The sequence below is a fragment of the Diabrotica undecimpunctata genome, chromosome 9, assembly GCF_040954645.1.
Source record: "Diabrotica undecimpunctata isolate CICGRU chromosome 9, icDiaUnde3, whole genome shotgun sequence".
NCBI lineage: Eukaryota > Metazoa > Arthropoda > Insecta > Coleoptera > Chrysomelidae > Diabrotica > Diabrotica undecimpunctata.
In genome coordinates, this window is record NC_092811.1 from 119,285,879 (window position 1) to 119,306,959 (window position 21,081).

The 21,081-nt window shown below is 34.4% G+C and overlaps 2 protein-coding genes across 2 annotated transcripts in view; one reads left to right on the forward strand and one right to left on the reverse strand.

Annotated features, from left to right (window-relative positions):
• The window catches only part of LOC140451342 (kelch-like protein 10), a 40,577-nt gene extending 34,615 nt beyond the window's left edge, over positions 1–5,962 (reverse strand). Inside the window, exon 1 of the mRNA XM_072545087.1 lies at positions 5,687–5,962. Within this exon, the coding sequence (XP_072401188.1) occupies positions 5,687–5,830 (144 nt within the window). The 5' untranslated portion in view covers positions 5,831–5,962. The remainder of the gene's footprint in view (positions 1–5,686) is intronic.
• Positions 1–21,081, forward strand: part of LOC140451290 (frequenin-2) — a 198,097-nt gene that overhangs the window by 122,946 nt on the left and 54,070 nt on the right. The gene's annotated exons all lie outside the window — the stretch shown is intronic.

Below are 21,081 nucleotides of genomic sequence, written 5' to 3' on the forward strand. Positions count from 1 at the left end.
GAGTATTTGCGATATAGAACCTATGAAGATATACCTTAAAACATCCATGCCCTGTGAGCACTTGCATCAGGAAGCAATCTAGTCACTTCTAACCACAATCCACCCAGTATCTTAGGCTCAAGATCAGCATCTTATTGCACTTGGCAACATTTTCCCTACAGTCCTGTAGGCCCATGCTACTCGCAACAGACTCGTTCTGTCCACTCGTATCATGAGCACTTGGAGGTCGGTATCTCTACTGCCCCACTCCAGATTGGTTCCGCGAAAAGATGATTGACTGTACAACACCATGTAGGGCCCTCCTCCTATCTGATTTGGGTGCCCTAATGTTGGGCATCACCCTCTCCAGCGCAGCTGCAGCCCTTCGCTGTCTTCCGGGCTACCACCCGTATATGCTACGCCCATCTGCCATATTGTTATAGATAACACACCCAGATATTTGACCCATTTCTTTGATGTTAGCTATGTCCCTATACGTTGGAGTTATATAAGTTGTCTTTTCCGTTTACCCTTCAGAATGATGGTTTTGATCTTCTCTGCCGCGAATTCCAGTCCGTAATCTGTCACTCAGTCCTTCACGACGTTGCCCTTATGTCTTACCCGAAATCGGAGATCCGGCTCGTCCCGCGCTGCTACCAGCACAACGAGATCATGTACAAAGGCGAAGAGAGTTATAGCTTTTCCGGAATTCGCAGTTCACGATCCCATCGTATGCCAATTTCATAGCGTTGGACCCCATACCGATCTCCGTGGAACTTCAGCCGTTACGTCAACGAACGTGCCCTTCTCAACCATGATCCTTCTCTTAGAGAGACATTCCATTATCAAATTTAGTCACCTAGATTTTTATATATTTTTTTGCGCCTTTACAGATACTTGTATTAATTTACTTATATTTGAAAGTATGTGGAATAGCTTATTATTGCTACCTTTTATTTATTTTTCATTTATGCCTCCATTATTGTTTTTTAGAAAGCTACATTACTTTTTCACTTTATCTTAAGTTATTATTACTGACAATCTCACAGTTCTTACATTTAGTATATAAAAGTCAATAGATAAAGAGCAAAATATAAATTAACTTTTATTTCTTATATCATGCCTTTTAGAATCGATTATTTAAAAGGTTATGTTGCTATAAAAACCGTTATTGCTGCGGAAAGAAAAACTCTAATAGCCAATAAGCCATAAAGCTCGAAAATTACTCATTTTACAGCATTAACCGGATTCGGTAAAAGTTCAATTAACTTTCCAACATTTCAGGAGAGTTGGAAATAAAACGAAATGGCGGTGACAACACGCGTTACGTGTTCGGCATAGTAAACAGTAAACCAACGTGTTAACGCCTACGTTACCAAAAATTGTTTTTAGCCGCAAAAACTCGTAAGCCTTATGAATTTAAAAACTTATTAACACACTTATAGTTTTCTGTCAGTATTGGTTTATGTTTCATAATTAAAACTAGTACACTAGCAATTTATTTAACAATATTTTAAGCCAAGCAATGATAGATTTTTACGGGTAAATTTATATTTTGGTTTTTGAAGTGGAAACCGAATTGCCAAATATAACTTTTATATAAACTACATTTCCTATTATAATTGTGGTTTATTTCTAATAAATATAGTAGAAAACATCTATTTTTATAGGAAAAATGTTTTATTAACTACTATGAAAGCACTGCTTTCAAATACTTAATTTTTAAAAAAATATGAACTCTCTTGGCAAAACTGATCGGTGTATGTACGGATGGCGCGTCTTCAATGCTTGGTTTTCGCTCAGGATTTGTACGATTTGTAATTGGTAAGAGAGAAAAATTCTGATGTGACTGGGATACATTGTGTTATACATCGACAAGCCTTGGCAGCAAAAACTCTTTTAAATAAACTGAATGCTGTCTTAAAGTTGTGTATTAAAATAGTGAATTACATAGAAAACAGTGCGTTCAATACTCGACTGTTTAAAACTCTTTGTGAAGATTTAGGGAGTGATCACAAAACACTGCTATTTCATAGAGAAGTACGATAGCTCTTAAAGGAAACATGTTAGAAAGATTATTTGACCTTCGAGATGAAATAATCACTTTCTTGGAACAGCAAAAGCAAAATGAACTAAGCGTGGCCTCAAAAAATATTGTACCCAAGTAATATTGGCTTATTTGTAAGACATCTTTGACTCGTTGAACAGCCTTAACCTAAAATTGCAGGGTGGAGAATCAAATAAAGTTTGTATGATCGTGATGCGATCAAGATGTATATTGAGAAATTGCAACTTTGGAGGCGTAAAATATCAGGAAACGCCTGCAATTATTCGAGTGTCCCTAAAGTAGAATCAATCTTAGAAGAAACACGCTTCAAGGACTTTTAGGAAGGATCAAGTTTGAAAATCCAAATATCCAAACCATTTGGAGAGCCTAATTGAGGAGTTCTAGAAATACTTCCCAAACACTTGTGAAGATAGTGTTTTCAGAATATCAATTGACCGATGTCAACATAGACTCCTTGCCTGAATCGCTTGACGAAGATGCTTTGAAAATAAAACATGATTCCTCTGCCAAATACAACTTTGATATAATGTCTCTTCTTCTTCTTAGTCGTTAACCTGATGCAGGTATCGTGACATCATGAAGCTATTAGCTAAATTTCCCAATGTTTCTCCACGTTTTTCTATCTTCTGCCATTCTAGCACATTCTGACAATGGAGCGCCAATGGTAGCAACAATATGGTCCGTGTATCGTATAGGAGATCTACCTCTATTTCTTTTGCCTTCTACTTTTCCCTGAATGGTAAGTTTTTCAAGACCATTTCTTCGAAGCACATGTCCAAAATAGCTTATTATTTGTTCTGATATTTGTGTTCTTAGTCTTTTCTTTATGTTTAGCTGGTCCAGTATGGATTCATTTGTTCTTCGGGCCACCCATGGTATTCTCAGCATTCGTGTCCAGCAGTACATCTCAAATACATTTATGTTCTTTTTGTCTTTCTCGGTAAGGGTCCAGATTTCCGATGCTAAGTAAAAACTGGAAAAACTAGACTTCTTACTAGTCTCATTTTTGTATCGGTAGTTATTTCATGGCTTTTCCAAATTTTTGTTAATTTTGCCATAGCGCTTTTTGCGATTGCTGACCGCCGCTTTATTTCTTCAGTACAGCCTCCTTTGTTGGTTATTAATGAGCCCAGATACACAAATTTATCTACAACAGCGATATTGTTTATCATGACCAGATGATTTTGATTGTTGTTAGCTCTGTCAATTATCATGATTCTCGTTTTATCTCTGTTTATTTTAAGGCCCATCGTTAAGCTTACGTCGTCTATCCGTTGTAGCAGGTGAATCAATTCAGCTTCAGAACTAGCGAGGATAGTAGTATCATCTGCATATCTCAAGTTGCAAATCTTCTTCTTGCCAATGGTGATGCCACCGTTCCAGTCCTCAGTAGCTTTCAGCATTATCCATTTACCATAGATGTTAAATAGAATTGGGCTTAGTATGCAGCCTTGTCTCACGCCCTTTGTGACCCTGAAACTATCGGTTAGTTCCACATTTATTCTAACTCTGGCATAATTGTTATTGTACAGGCTTTTAATTAGCAGTATCAGATGATTAAGGACTCCCATCCTGCCACATTTTACTCCAGTTGACCAAACCGAAAGCTTTACTATAATCTATGAAGCACAAATATGTTGTGATGTTGAATTCTCTGGATTTTTCTACAATCTGCCGTACGTTTAAAATTTGTTCTCTAGTACCACATCCGGGGACGAAACCTGTTTGTTCCTCCGCAATGTTAGGTAGTAAAAAGGGCTTTATCATCTCGAGAATTATGTGTAAGAGTATCCTACTGCAATGCGCAATTAGAGCAATTGTGCGATAGTTGCTACATAAATCTTTCGCTCCCTTTTTATGTATGGGAATATATAGTGATTGTGTCCAGTCCTCAGGCCATTTACCTATCTCCCACACTCTTTGACAAATTTGATGTATTATATCCACTCCAACGTCATCTAGGGCCCAAATTATTTCAATAGGTATGTTATATGTGGACCGGCAGCTTTCTGACTTTTTTGCCTCATAATTGCTGCTTCAACTTCACTTTTGAGTACATCAGGTTCCGTCGCCAAACTGGCATCTTCTTGTTGTGATGGGGCGTCTGTGCTTTCCTCCATCATCAGTCGTCCACAGTATTCTTTCCATCTGTGTAAAATATCTTTTTTAGAAGTGAGTAGAGATCCGTTATCATCTTTGATAGCAAGGTAGTTTGGTGTAAAGGAACGTATTATCTGCTTTATTTTTTTAAACATGTCTCTGGTCTCAGTTTTGGTTTTATGCCCTTCTATTTCCATGCAGATTTTGTTCAAGTGTGTGTTCTTGTCCTTTTTGCAGAGTCGTTTTATTTAACCGTTCAGCGCTTTATAGGCTTCTTTATCACTTTCACTGTTCAGTCCTGTGGCTTTTAAGCACTTCCTCTCCTGTATTTTAGTCCACGTGGAGTCTGTTATCTATTGTTTCCTTCTTTCTTCTCTATCACTCTTAATGTTTTTCGCAGCATTACGCAATATGGATTTTGTTTTTGTCCATATGCTATTTGAGGACTCTTCTGGATTTAATGATTGTTTGAGGTCACATAGCTTTTGCGTTGCGGCTTTTTTGTACGGATCGTTATATTTTAGATGCCATTTAGTTGTTGTATTTCCTGTTTTTGGACTGTTTCTTAACTTCATGCGGAATTCAGCTGATAAAAATTGATGGTCGCTATTACAATCTTTTCCTGGATAGGTCTTAACATCCTTAACAGCGCTCCTCCAACGGGTTTTTACCAGTATAAAATCTATCTGATTTCTGTATCTATTTCCTGGTGATATCCAAGTGTATAGTCGTCTTGGGTGATGTTGAAAGTATTAGTAACAAACAGGTTGTTGTCTATACAAAAGTGTAGCAATAAAGTGATATAATGTACAAACCTTCATTTTGGTTAAAATATTTCAAAGTGTATCCTAGTTACCTATTTCAAAGTACATCCATCTTATTAACCAACTTAATCTATATTTCTTTTATTATTAATTTTTGTATTTTATAAAAACTGATATTCTTGTATCTCTTATGGCAGTATAAATAAATTTTTTGTTTTCTATGTAATATTTATTTGTCTTTGTTTTGTTCCTAGGCTTATACAATTTATTGTTGAGGGGTGTGGGACGCGAGAAACTTTCATTTCAACAAAAGGGGGCGTGGTACAAAAAAGTTTGGGAACCTCTGATAAACACCGATTAATATATTTTATTTTAATTAGTTGTGTTTAGGTTAGGTTGGGTTAGGTTAGGTTGGGTTAGTTTAGGTTGAGTTCCCTTCCTGGGCTGTGAGATGACCTACCGACGCCGCCTAAAATTGTAAAAATGATTTTTTTTTCTTATTTATTTACACGATTTCCCATCCCAATTAAAAAATTTTGTATTAATAATTGTTGTACATATTTTTATTACAAACATTTTGATACTAAATTTGTTCGGTAGCTAACTAGTTATAGGTTATAGTCGTATTCTTGGGAGTTTGCTGCTCACCTAATGATACGAATGTCATGTTGTGTATATTTTTGCTTATTGTCATTCATAATAATTTATCTTTAAGAGGTTTGAGTTTGATCTGGATGTAGAAACATAAACTATAAAATAATCCAATTACACTGACCTGATATGAACTGCGTACGCGAAAATGGCTTAGAAAATTAGCAGCTATCTTCCGTTTTTTGGTCGTTGTAGGTGTATTATTTCTCGCTAATAATTTAGCATTTGAAATTCTTGCAATTAATTTTTTTCGATGCGGACGTTCCATTAGTTACTTTTTATTCTTTTTTAAATTTTTTGCCTTAGTTGTGGTTTACGCCTATATCATATCACTTTTCGTGATGACATTTGTGTTGATTTTTTTGCGTTTCGTTACTAGACTGTTTTGATTTGTTTTTAGGCTCTTGTTTTAGTCGGCTCTTTTCGGTTTTGATGCCACGAGCTTTTCAGCTTCGGGCCGCTTCTTTTTTTCAACCTGAGTTCCACTTTAAAACAAGAGGCGCGCTTACAAGCATATGGATATGACGAAATTAACCAAACAACATTTTAACTTTGGTATATTTTTGCAAGTTTGTAATTTTTGATAGGTAGAATTGTCAATGTATTTTATCAATATGTATTATATCAATGATATGTATATCAACTAAATAACGTCCAACTGTTATATTTTTCTATACTAACTGTCTGGCCCAAGAAGAAGAAGTTTCAACATAGTGTTCATTCAATATAAAATAATTTCAATTTAGTTTTATATGGGGATATTCGATTGTCTAGTGCAAGTTGAGAATATCCCCCCTGAATTAGCTGGGCAAATTATCCCCTGGGATATTACCCAATAAAGGAAGAAGAAGAAAAAGATATAATAGGTTATTTGAACGTCAAATAACTGTCAAAGTGAAGTGTTTTAACTGCTGTAAACTATTATTTTATTCTCCTAATGGGGGACACAACTGTAGAGACGTCTTCGTTAACGCAACTGTTAATAGATAAGAGTGAGGGTTATCTGAAAAAAAAATATATAAATTATGGCCACAAAAACTGCCAACAGCTTAGTAGCTTTCTTGGAACTAGAAAAGAAAACTTCTAATTTATATTTAGCTAAGTACAATATTTAAAATATTTGAATTTATATTGAAAAAGTAAATGTTTAAAATTTATGTAGGTTACATCCCATAACATTGGTTACATTTTACTCAAAAAACTGAACATTACAAATATTTTGGAAATAAAAAGTATAGGTAGAAATCGCATTCTTTTATTAAAGCAAATATTTTGGTACATAACCAGGCATTAAAATTGAAAATCTAAGGCGTACATATCTAATCCACCTTTGTGCACTGCTTTGCAGAACAATTCTATTTTTTCAAAGAATTTGGCCAAAGTGGACAAAAATTTGGATTTCTTTGCTTTCTTCCATAAAACTGAAGTTTTAATACCCACATATAGTGATAACATTAAATTGAGCAACAATATTCTGAGATCTGTTTTGAACTGTTATAGTGATGCCACAGTTATATACACGGACGCATCTAAATCAATAGAAGGGACTGGCTGTGCCTATTTTCTACCCTCAGGAGGTTCTGAATTTAAGTAAAAACTTTCCAATGAGTTTTCAATTTTCTTGGCTGAATCATTGGCCATACTCGAAGCTTTAAAATATGTTAAAAACTCGTTTATTAAAAAATCGTTAATTCTTTCAGATTGTCTTTCAGTTTTACAGAACATAAAAAACACTTGTTTGCCCAAAACATTTAGTAATCCTTATATTTTTTAATAAAGGATCAATAAAGCACTTAGCAGACTCTGGCTTTAATATAAAATTTATTTGGGTTAAGGCACATATTGGACTCAAAGATAATGAATATGTAGATTACTTAGCTAAAACCAGTATAATATCAGGCACTTCATTGTCATATTCTTTATGTGTATCAGATGCCATTACGATTTAAAAAAAAAACAGATATCGACATGGAAAGATCAATGGAATCTTTACTGCTTTACAAACCAAACAAGATACACCACTTTACAACCAGTTATTCCACAAACTACTTGGTTTAAGAATTTTAAATCTCCACGTAAATATATAACCACCATAAATAGACTACGCTTTGGACATACGTGTTATTCAAGCCATTTATATAAAATAAATGTGATTAAAGATAATAATTGCAAACATTGCGGAAAACTGGGTGATCTTGATCACATCTTTTTTAAATGTCCTAAGTTTTAACAGTATTCAAACTCTCTCTACAAAAAATTAATTGAATTTAATATGTATGCACCATTCAATATCCAGTCGCTACTGGCTACAGGCTCACAACAAATATATAATATCATTATAGATTTCTTGTCAGACACATGCACAGTTCTATAGAATTTGTACGCGAGAATGGAATTTTTCATGATCGTGTGGAAATTTAGATTTGTATCCTTTGTTTACCCTAAATGTTATAACACTTTATCCGTGGTCCAGTTTTGTTTGTCTACTAAGAATGTCTTGATGGGCCCCTAGACGAGAAGCAAGTGACCCTGTAAGTTTCCTTGTCGTATATTCTTCTATTAATTGTTAGTTTTCTATTAGGGATAGGGTTGTGTATTTGTCTGATTGGAGAATCTATTGCAACTGAATAAATGACTAATGTTTATGCCATTAAAAAAAAATACATATCTAATCATTAGTTATAAAGCAAGTGCTTAGTACGGGACGTTGGTACGCAGTATGATGTAAAATGTAGATTATTTAATAAATACTATAGTCTTCGCCCAAAGTTATTTTTTTTCTTCTTCTTCTTTCTCTTTATAAGCAATTCTGCTTGTTCATTGGCGGATTAATACCTCCTATGGAATGTTGTCAGTCCATCTTTTGCACGGTCGTCCGATACTTCTATTGCCGATTGGTGACTTATCTCTTGCTATTTTGCTTATGTGGTTATTTCATTCTTTTTTTCTATTTGGTGTCCATTCATTTATACACTGTTTACTATATAAGTTACATTTTCTTCTAATATCTTTACTTCTCTTTCGATTTCTCCGCGTATTTCCTGTAGTTCTCGGTACTCTCATCTCTGCAGTTTCCAGTAGCCTTTGCATTGTAGCTGTGTCGGGTCTTGTTTCTGAGGCATATGTCATTATTGGTCTTACACTGGCTTTATAAATTCTTGATTTATGTCAGTGGTATTGTGTATGTCTCACTATATAGTGCTATTAAGGCATCCTGCCAGTCTATTTGCTTTTTGTACTTGATCTATCACTTCTTTGTCCAGGTCTCCATAGCTAGACAGTGTAATTCACAGGTATTTTATTTCCATTACTTGTTCAATCATGCTTGGAGTGAGGCAAGGCTGTATTTTGTCTCCTCTAATCTTCAATCTGTACTCTGAAAGAATATTTATCGAAACTTTGCACGAAACTAAAAAAAGGTATTCTACTAAATGGTTACCGGCTAAACAACATCAGATATGCAGATGACACCATAGTATTTGCGGACAACTTAGAAGACTTACAAGTTCTTATGAACAAAATCACGTATTACAGTCAACAATATGGACTCAATATAAACGTTAAGAAGACAAAGCTTATGATAATTAGCAAGAAAAGGATATCAGAAGGTCAACTCTACGTCAACCAATTCCCTGTAGAAAGAGTGACTCACTACAACTACCTCGGCACGATAATCAATGAAGAATAGACCAACAACCAGGAGATTAGAGCACGCATCGGAAAAGCTAGATCCACCTTCAATCAGATGGGGGCCTTCTTCAAGAGTCACAACCTCTCTCTTGATACAAAAGTAAGAATGCTGCGATGCTACGTCCTCTCTGTCCTTTTTTATGGTGTTGAATCGTGAACCTTGAACGAAGATATGTGCAGAAAACTGGAAGCATTTGAGATGTGGCTATATCTGAGAATGCTTAAGATCCAGTGGACTGACCGAGTCACAAATGAGGAGGTCATCAGAAGAATGAATAAGAACTGAGAAATACTGACCACCATCAAATCTCGAAATGTATCCAGATATGCTCTCCTTCAAGCCATCCTACAAGGAAAAATATTTGGTAAACGAGGTCTAGGAAGAAGAAGAACATCTTGGTTAAAGAACCTTAGAATCTGGTTCAATACAACATCTGTGCAGATTTTCCGCGCTGCTGCAAATAAGATAAAGATTGCCATGATGATCGCTAACATTCGTAACGGATAGGCACATGAAGAAGAAGACTTGTTCAATACTGATGCCATCAATTTTTATTTTACATCTGGTAGGTTTTTTGCTGACTACTATTGTTTTAGTTTTCTGATATGAGAATGTCATATTAAATTCTCTTTTGCTCTTATGTTAAATCTGGGGACCAGTCTGCAGACTATCTTTATCTTGGGCTATCAATATTGCGTCCTCTGCGTAACAAAGTATTTTGATTTCTTTGTTTCCCATTCTATATGTTCTTCCTTTGTTAACGCTTTTGATGATCCATGATCAAATTGAAGAGCATGGAGCTCAATGAATCCCCTTGTCTTATTCCGATGCCTATTTCTATAGATTCTGTAAGTTGACCATCTATTGTGACATCCATTTTGTTGTTTTGGTAGATGTTTTCGATAGTTTTTATAATATTTAGGGAAGTTTTTCTATTATACAGAAGATGGATTACATCTTTGAGTCTTACTTTGTCAAATGCTTTCTTTAGGTCAATCGAACACAGAAATGCGGGTCTATTATACTCTAGTGATTTCTCAATAATTTGCTTTATAACGAATTTTGCATCTGTACACGATCTTCCACTACGAAAAGCCTGTTGTTCCTCTGCTTTTTTTTATTTATATAAAAATATATAAAAATTGGTCGTCTCATTTATTAGCACTTGTAAATTTTAGCGTAGTATTTAACAAGTTTATACCTCTGTCGTTTTCTGGCTGTTTTTATCTTCTCTTTTAAAAAGAAAGTGTTTTATAATTTATTTAATTAATGTTGTTAATTGTTCTGTCATTGCTGCTCCACAATATTTCAGTCGCTTGGTACCCCTCTTTACTTGCTGCTTTTCTGTTCTTCAGGTTTTCAAGTATTTTCCGAACTTCCTGTACATTATATATATATATATATATATATATATATATATGTTCATATATAATAAGTTCTTTATTTTTGTCCATTTCTGGTGTTTTCGGTTCTAGCGTCGTTTGTTCTTCCTCTGCATATAGCTTTTTTAGGTAGTCAATCCAGGTATCCTTTTCTATGTATTATGGTTCTATTAGTTCCATTACCTTCGTTCTTTGACCTCTTATGAAGCGCCATATTTTCTTTTACAGACCGTAAAAATCATGTTACATTTCTTTCGAAAAGCGTTCCCAGTGATCAGTTTTTTATTTTTCTTACAAGTGCATGTGTTTCGTTTCTAATTGTCTTGTAATTATGGTATGCCTCTTGTGTTTTGGTTAATACATATTTCAGGTAAGCTTTTTTCTTTTCTTTACATTTTTCCTTCACTTCTGTATAAAGCAATGGAGTTCTTCACCTTGGGAACGATTTACTTTTATTTATATTTCTTTCACCAGAAACTTCCTTGGCCGAGGCTAAGATATTAGACTTAATTTTTTAACAGCTTTCTTCGACTCCATCACTTTCTGTGATATATGTATTTCTGCTTTTTTCGGTTATTCTTTTTTGGAATAGGTATCTTGTGGAATCATTCTGTAAGCTTTCGACTTTTATCTTTGTGGTGTATTCTGGTATTTTGTTATCACATATTATGTGTTTTCATTCGGATTTTACACAATTCCAATTTATGATCGCTTCCTATTTCTGCTGATGATAGTGCTCTTACATCCAAGATTTGGGTGGGGTTTAGATATAAAACTAAATAGATTAAATGTTGGTATAAGTATCATCAGAGGGATTGTTTTTTTGCTGATAAGAGCAGACCATTAAAATATCCGGTAAATGCCCAACTGATAGTGACGAATGGATCACAGCTGATCTAAAAAGTCAGCCAGCTCTGTCAGCGAATACTACTTCCTACGTCGATGAAAACAGCGTAAATCGTTTAATCCCCGGTAATATATGGCGTATTATGGAAGTACGTTATATAGCACAAGCAGGCGAGTATGGGCCGCTTCGGCTAAATGATCAAAGTTCATTTCCGACGTCACTGTCGGTAAGCGTTGAATCTGTATTGCCAACCAAGCCTGAACCTTTGCCAAGACCGGGACCAATATGGCTGCGGCCATTACGTTGAAACATCGGGTTAGAATCTATGGAGAAGCTATGAGCATATTAACGTGTGTATTAAAAACGGCGGGGGTAGGCGTGGCTAACGATGATACCAATATGGCGGTGGGATCATGGCCGGACTTAATAATATTAAAACTACTATAAAAATATGACTAGTTATTAAGAAGATTTAATCATAATCTAAAAAGTGCATGATTTATTTATCCCGCGGTAGACACTCAAAACACGATATATTATACATAAAGATAAATTAATACAGTCAAATACTATTAATTTATTCTCTGAAGTACGGGCCATTACTTTATTTACATATTTGTATACTAACCTGTAGAACGGTATTCCTGAAGATTTTTTATTAACATTGCTTCTGCTACTGCAACTACGTTGAGAACAAGAAACCAGTATTATGATCACAATATATTATTACAGTTTCTATAAAAGTATTATAAAACTAAAAATATTCAAAAAACAACAAACGTAAACAAACATATATATACGATCTGTCAAAAGTGTCAAAACAATCTTAACGATATGGCCGAAGTGAGTCGATATGGTCGTTTTTAGTCACGTGATGCCCTCTCCATAGATGCGTTGAAAGAATCTAAATTACTAACTGTTAAAGTTCAACTTTTCTTCACCAGTTGTCACTAGTCATCCGCCATTTTTAAATCCACAATAATTTAAGTTATTTAGCTCTCAATTATTCTTTTCTTCCGTCTGTCAAATCTTCTTCTTTTCCGCAACCGTCAGCTGTCAAATTTTCTTTTTCCGTCTATCAATTATTGTTTTTCAACAGCGTCAGCTGTCAAATTTTCTTTTTCCGTCTGTTAAATCTTCTTCTTTTCCGCATCGATAAAATTTTCTTAAAAAGAGGTAGGTCTGAAATCTAGTCTTATCTGGTCGGCAAAAAAGCAATGAAGCAGGAGAGGGGATGAAGTTGTAATGAGGAGGGCTTCTGAAATTAGCCTGGCGGTATTATATAGGCAACCTTTTAAAGCCAGAACTCAAAATTATAATTTTTTGCAGTTTTGGCACTATTGAACTAGATGTACAATATGTTTTATTGTCTGTTTGTTTAGCTTATTATAATTTCCTCCAGAATTAATTATAATAATTATTTATAGGGATAATTATCCAGAACAAGTTCGTCCTCATCCTCGAGCAGAAGCTAAAAAAGAAGGAAGAGTAACGAACAGAAAACGTAAAAGTCAAATATTAACAAATACACCTAATAAAGACTCACTAATTGCTAATCTAAAAGTAAGTCATGAGAAAAACGCAACTAGAAAACGCGGTGAAATAAATACCTTTAAAAAAATGTGGTAGAAAAAAAATGTCTATCTTACATAAAAGGATTCACAAACAGACATCAGCGTCAGAAAACGAAGTGTCGCCTAATAAAGATGAAAATAACACAATCAAAGACACGTTAATTTCAAGGCATGGAATATTCTTCTGGCTCAGAAAAATCGGAAGAATCTTTCTCTTGCGCTGATATTAAATGAAGTATGGGATCGTTTATAAGTAATCAAGAAGAGATATCCCAAATGGATTACGACGATAATATGGAAATAAACGTTGGAGATTATAATCTTATTAAAGAAAGTGTATCAAAAGGCACAGAAATAATGTCTATAGGACATATTACTGGTAAAATTGAAACTACAGTATAAGTTACTGTAGTTTATTTCCCAAGTTCACATTTATTTCCTCCAATGAAATTTACAGGGTGAGTCATAACTATTGGGACATAGACTAAGGAAAGGTTATTTGGACCAAAATATGGCTATTGGGCCAAATATGCCTTTATAAAATGTTGCTGAGAAAAAAGATACAGGGTGTTAAAGTTAATTTTTGTTTTTCGTTTTTTGCTAATAGTTTCCCTGTATATTTATAAATTGCTATTAAAATTGGCACAGAGGCATAATCTTAGACAAGAAATAGTATTTTATTTACAATTCCACTATCAAATACCAAACTAATAAACAAAGTTGCAACTAACGTAAGGTTTCCGTTTTGACGATAAATCAAAACTAAACACACTTTAACTTAAAAGAACTCGCAAAAACTCAAACCAAATGTTCTACATGGTCTCCTCCTATTTTTATGCCTTTTCTAATTCTTTTTATAAAGGATTTTCGGACGTTAAAAAAAATATTATTCTGTCTCCTTATAAGATTAGCTGCATTTTGAATGTATCTCCAAAGTTCGCCTCGTGTATTAATTTCATTGGCATAAACTAAGGACTTCATATGTCTCCAAAAATAAAAATTTAGCGGGTTGTACTCAGGACTTCTTGGTGGCCATTGAAAATCACTGTCTCTGCCAATCCATCGTTGAGGAAATACGTCATTAAGATGATTTCTAACAGCTAATGAAAAATGAAGTGGCGCTCGATCCTGCATAAACCACATTTTTCTTCTTACATCCAGTGACAGATCATCTAAAATATCACTAAGAGTATTTTCCAAAAAGAATAAATAAGAATCTCCATTTAAATTCGGAGGAAGAACATAAGGCCCTAGTAGTTGGTCGCCTATAATGCCACACCAAATATTCAATTTAAACTCATGCTGAAAATGTCCAGCTTTAATAGCATGCGGGTTTTCTTCTTCCCAATAATGATTATTTCGCCAATTAAAAACCCCTCATCTGGTAAAAGTTGCTTCGTCGGTGAACACAATATTCTTAATAAAGTGTCTGTCATTGCGATGTTTATTCAGAATACGTTGGTAAAACTGTAACCGTCGTGGAAGATCTGTTGGAAGTAAATTTTGAACAGGAGTGAAGTGATAAGGATGGAGGTTCTCTTTTTTTTAGAATTCTAACAATAGACGACTGACTTACTCCTGTTGCTGCTGATAGATGTCGTGAACTTATTTCAGGATTTTCATCTACTCGAACCAAAAGTTCTGTCACTGTCACATCAAAAATTTTTGACTCTGAACAAATGACATTTACCAACAACAATTATCTGACAGTCCAAAGCATACTTTTCATAAATGAAATAATATTTGAAATCCTTTTTTAAGACTCTAAGCAGTTCGACTGCGTTTTTATCGAAAACGGTTGAAATTATCATGTTTAAACAAGAGTACCAATTTTACGTAATAATGATGTTTACGTTATATTTTCTAAGAAAAATTACTAAAAAGTTTCATCAGAAAAAGTTTAGACTCAATTTGATCATTAGGAATGATCCACGTGGCGCCCTCTATGACAAAACGTAAAATTGTAAATAAAATACTATTTCTTGTCTAAGATTATGCCTCTGTGCCAATTTTGATAGCAATTTATAAATATACAGGGAAACTATTAGCAAAAAACGAAAAACAAAAATTAACTTTAACACCCTGTATCTTTTTTCTCGGCCATTTTATTAAGGCATATTTGGCCCAATAGCCATATTTTGGTCCAAATAACCTGTCCTTAGTCTATGTCCCAATAGTTATGACTCACCCTGTACATATTTAATATCTCCCGAGTTGTTTTAAAATCACCAACTCCCAAATTTTTAGGCCAGACAGCACGCAGAAGTGAAATGCTGGTTTTTCTCGGAGATTTTCAAAATTATTACGATGTATTAAAATAAATGGTATCCACTGGTACTGTTTGACAAATATACTACTGTTTTAAAGAAAAACTCACTTCTTTTACTTCTAGATAGAATATTTTCAGTTTGCCCTCATCAGTTTCAGGAAATTACTACAGTTAAAATTCCCATTATTATTTTTCATAAAAAGAAGTGTCAGTAGCATCCACTAATCGCGACGATATTTCATACAAAATCCCCTAAAATTTTTTTAGTTAAAAAATCATCTCCGTTCTTTCACCGTCGTGCGCTAACTGGCTACGAGTTAAAGCCCGATTTAGCTTGTCATAGAACTGACAAGCGAACTCTAATGGAGTCATAAATCAATCACCACCAATTTATTAACAGCCGCAAATCAGGCACACACACAATAATTTAACATCGGCTGTCTTGACATGAGCGTCGGTTGCAATCGTAGTCCATCTCTGCTCTGCCTTTTGTTGGGTCTTCAGGCCTGGATATTGCTCAAGGAAAGGATTTCTAATGTGATAATTTTCTTTCTTTATTATTATTTAGTTCCAGAATACTCTTGAATATGTAAATTAGAGAGTAATATGTATAACATAGTTAAACCTTCGTTAATTTATACAGTGTGGAAACCAGTTATGGAATAAAATTGTTTTTGTCCTTATTTAAAAAAAAAATATAAAGAACGCTAAGACCCATCAACTTTTGAATACACTACTCAACAATTGAAGTGGATAATTTTAAAATTCCTAAAATTAACATATAAAACTATTTTTAAAATAATTGCCTGTACTATACTCTATATTGCCTATCTTTATTGCCAATACTTTTTGCATGTGGTTTTTTTCTCCCTATTCTTATCGGCCCTTATCTCGTACAAAGAGAGACATGTTGTTCCAAACATGAATATATCATTAGTATAAAAGTGCTTGTATTGGCTTTACCAGTTGTCAATAAGTCAAGAAATCTATTTATCACAAAAACGTTATGCCGCAAAGACGTTTAGAACTAGTGCAGCTCGAGCAATTAGTTCGTTGGATCCAACAAGGCATAACTCAACAAGAGGTTGCTATGAGGCTAAATGTGTCGCAAAGTGTGATAAGTCGTACATGGAATCGGTATGTAGCAACTGGTTCTGCAACATACAGGCATGGAGGAGGAAGAGAACGATCTACAACTCGTCGGCAAGACCGTTTTGTAGTTCTGACGGCAAGAAGAAACCCAAGATTCACGGCTTCCAGAATTAACAGTATCTTCAGGCATGCGACTGGACGAGCGATTTCCAGTCAAACTGTCAGAAGACGGTTACATGCATTCAATTTAAGGGCTAGACGGCGCGCTACCCATCCACGACTAACTAGGGAGCAGCGTGCATGCAGATATCGCTGGGCGATGGAACACTATCAGTGAAATTTCAAAAATTGGAGGAATGGTCTCTTTAATGACGAATCCAGATTTCGTTTGTATACGAATGATGGCCGAATATCGGTGTGGAGGGAAAGAGGACAGCGTTACAATGAAAATCTGAGAGTCCCAACCACTCTTTTTGAAGGTGGACTTAGTCGTCCTAATTAATGGGACAGTGACTACTACACGATATCGACACAGAGTCATAGTACCAATAGTTGTTCCATTTTTTGGTGCAATAGGCGGACAATTTGTTCTGATTGATGATAATGCTCGCCTCACCGTGCGAGAATCGTCAACGAGTGTATAGAAGCTCATTGCATTACAAGAATGGAGTGGCCACCATGTTCACCTGATATGAATTGCATCGAATATGTTTGGGCCGAAATGTCTAGGCAAAACAGGCTCCTTCAACCGCCCCAAACCTTAAATCAGTTGGCCAATACATTACGCGCGATTTGGGAACGTATACCGCAGCAGTTCATCAATAATTTAATAAGAGGTCTTCCAAATAGAGTTAAAGCACTAAGGCGACACAGAGGTGGACCCACACACTATGAATTTTTCTTTTCGGGATATTAGAAATTGAGCAAAAATAGAAATTTTAGGTTGTTAATTTTACAATTTTTGTTTATTTTCTATTTTTTTTTTCTTAAAGAATTTCTTTCTTTCGGTTCATCTGTATGAAATACGAAGTAAAAATAAATCTTTATTTCTATCATTACATTTTTCTATTTGACCTTATAACCATAAATTTAAACATACAGGATTCACAGAAGTCTAGCATAGTCCATAATCTTTATTTTTAATTAAACACTCTGTATATTTTTATAATCTTAAAAGCTCATTATTTCTTTCATCTTATATTTAATGCATTGTTTACGCTATATAGTCTTATTAAAGCATCCTGCTAAACTATTTGCTCTTTGTACTCAATCTCTTACTTCTTTTTCAATGTCTCTATAGCTGGACAGTGTAATACTTTATTTTCATTACTTGTTTAATGCTAACGTCATCGATTTTTAGTTTACGTCTTAATGGATCTTTACTAATTACTACTGTTTTATTTTTCTCGATAGAAGTCGATAGAATACACCGTTTTCTAGTCTTTTAGTTTTGTACTTTATGGTATTCAAATATAACAATAATTCAACAAGAATGGTTTCTTCTAATGAGGAATACGCTGATATGCTTTAGTTTATGGCGAAAAGAAGTGTAACGCTTGAGTAGCACAACGTAGATACCCTGGAAAATTTCCCATTCGTGATCCTACTCACTCGACATTTACAGATCTTGTAGTATTTGAAAATCCTTTGGATATATATTGAAATCCCCTCGTATTTGTTAAATATCAAAGAATAATCTTAGTGTATTTCATTTCCCATTCGTACGTATTAAAACACCAAATTCTTCCAATTCATCTTTACGTCGCCGAAATTAATGTAAACCATTTTATAGTTTGTTTATATTTCACAAGATGCGTATTTTGTCGGTATTCTTTGATGGAAGCCTCTTTTAGGATATTCTGCGTTTCAAATAAATATTTCAGTTTATATGTTTTGTTTACACCAAGATTGTGCGAATAAATTTTAAAAGTAAGTGTTCACTCTTGCTAAGGCTGGACGCTGTTAAAGGCGTGTTTAGTTTTATTGAAGTCCGAATTTATTTTCAAAATATTTTTGTTTTCCTTTTTTGTCATGGAAATATAGTATAAAGTGACAGTAGCAGTTAAATGTGTAGTATTGAACAGTCAATAGTTGCAGTTTAAGTGAGGTTCCAGAAGGTGAGGAACAAGAATCGTTGTTCCCATCCTCGTTTTGTTTCTGCCTGGTTGTCATCCCAGGCTTTTTGGCAGTTTGGAGATGAATTTGTTCATGTTCAGATATTTCCAATCCAGTTTCTGCTCCCAGAGATTTTAATGGATCCAGTTCCCGACCCCAGACATGCAGAGTGAAATTTAAGGTCACTTTTTGTGTTAAATTTTAAAGTCAAGATAGACATTTAAAAAAAAATAATAATTGCTTTCATTATTTAAAAAGATAATTTTTATTTGCAATAATTTTTTTATTTGCCACAGTTTATAGCTCAGTAACATTTGTAAGTTTTTGTAGCATCTCCCGAGTTTGTTAATGAATGGAACACATGTAAGTTTTCTTTGTTATTTTTGGTGTAAATCTCTGTAACTACTAATTTAGTAATTCAGATATTATCTGTATTTTTGTAACTGTTTGTAGTGAGACACAATAAATGTTTAGTTTATCTCTCTGAACCATTTTGTTTATTTTAGAAAAGTCTCCTAACTCCTGTTTGTGTTCTTCATTTTAGGAAAAAAGAGCTTTCTTTCCTTAAGATTCTTCTAAGCGGCGTCCTTATTTCAAATAGTTAGAGGTCTTTCCTGTTGTTTCTTTTGTTCTTTTGTCCAGGAGATTTATATAAGTATCCATTTGTTTCATTTTTTTTTAGTTGCCCCAATCCGACCCATTGCCATTTAACTTATCGACCCAGCTCTCCAAACAAACCCTGAGTGCCGTTCGCACAGTTTCGTTTATTTTGCTTGCCGTATCTCCACCCCCAGTAATTTCTGTCCCAATTTTCAAACCCCTATAATTATAATCTATGTGGTAGGCAAAATATTTCGTTACAATCGTCATCAACAATTCAGACAAACAGGTTTAGTGGTCCCAAAAAATAATGAAAGACTGCAACATGCTAATGTAACAGCAGCACATGAAGATGTTATTATAATGGTAATTGAGGAAAATCCAGAAATTAGTGTTCGAAGACTATCTGCCATGTATCCCACAATTTCAAAATCTTCCGTAGCAAATATCTTACACAACGAAAATTTAAATCCTTTTTATTTTACAAAGGTATAAGCACTGCTACAAGGAAATTTTCCTGCTCGTGAAGAATTCACTAGATGGTTACAAAATCAGAAAAATCAAAATAAAGATTTTTCAGATACATTTTGTTTTGCGACAAAGCTACATTCACAAAAAATGGAATTTTAGTCTTAACGTTGTTCAAGAATTTAAGCATTAGCACAGGTTTAGCATAAACTATAGTAGTATAAGAGACTATAGTAAAAAGTATCACTTTGTACAGCTGTGAGGTATGACCACTGAAAGAAAAAACACGGACGGAAATGAATTTTTTGAGAAGAGCCGCAGGAAGATCTAGAAGAGAAAGGAGTAGCAATGAATGCATTAAAGAAATAATAGGAATCAAACGATCAATCAGAGATGACCTAACAACAAAACAACTTATCTGTTTCGGACACATACAAATAATGGGTGAACAACGAATACCAAAAGAAATAATAAAATGGCAACCAGAAGGAAAGAGAAAACGTTCGCGTGGTATGCTGTCCTCTTCTGGTGATTTTCTATTTTTTAATTTCCTTAATGCCTCCTTCACCTCTTTCTCCTCAATATTTATGTCTTCGTTTGTCGTCACCTCTGGTGTTCGTGATTCATTATCGTCAGCTTTAGCAAATAGGGATCGAAAGTAGTTTACCCATGTTTCCTTATGAATGTGTTTCGTTTTTATTAGTTCGTTCATCTCTTTTCATTGCCCTCTGATCATATTTCTTTTTGTGTTCCGTAAAAGTCGTGTTCCATCTGTTTTGAGAAGCTCTCCAGTGTTTCCTAGCATTTATTTTTCAAGTGAGTAATACAATATTTTGCGATCTCAAATATAAAATGTTCTTCTCAAATTGTTTAAAATTGTGACGCCACTCCATATCTATTTCTATTGTCTATAAAATATTTCGTGGAACTACTCGCCACTGCATTTGAAACTAGCTGTACTTACATGTAATTCCCTAATTAAAAATTCAAGACTAATTGACAAATTAACGCGCTGTACAATTTATCTTAGACACAAAACGTCTCTTTATTTTACGACGTAAACCCAAACATATGATCATTTACTTTGTGTTTATAAGGAAGCATTCACCTGCATTTATGTAAACTGTTCTAAACGCTAAAATAGTCCGAAATGTGTGACACCATTTTACTTCCCTTTGTTCACCGCGACAGCATTTTACTGGAATTAAATTTGTTTTCTAACATTATGTACACAGTATTTGTGGCTACTAAATAACATTCAGAATTCACAACTGGAATATACTTTTGAGTTGGGTTTCAGATGCAGACATGGTCACATAATAACGGTGGTTAATTTGCCGTCAAAATGAACTTCAGATGTGCATTCTCTTCAATCGCCCGCCGAGTTCTTGTAATTAAAGTATATTTTGTTACAATGTTATAATCCACAGGTGATTTCTGTAGTTACTGAATTAACATAAAAATAAAAGCATAAAAAACAA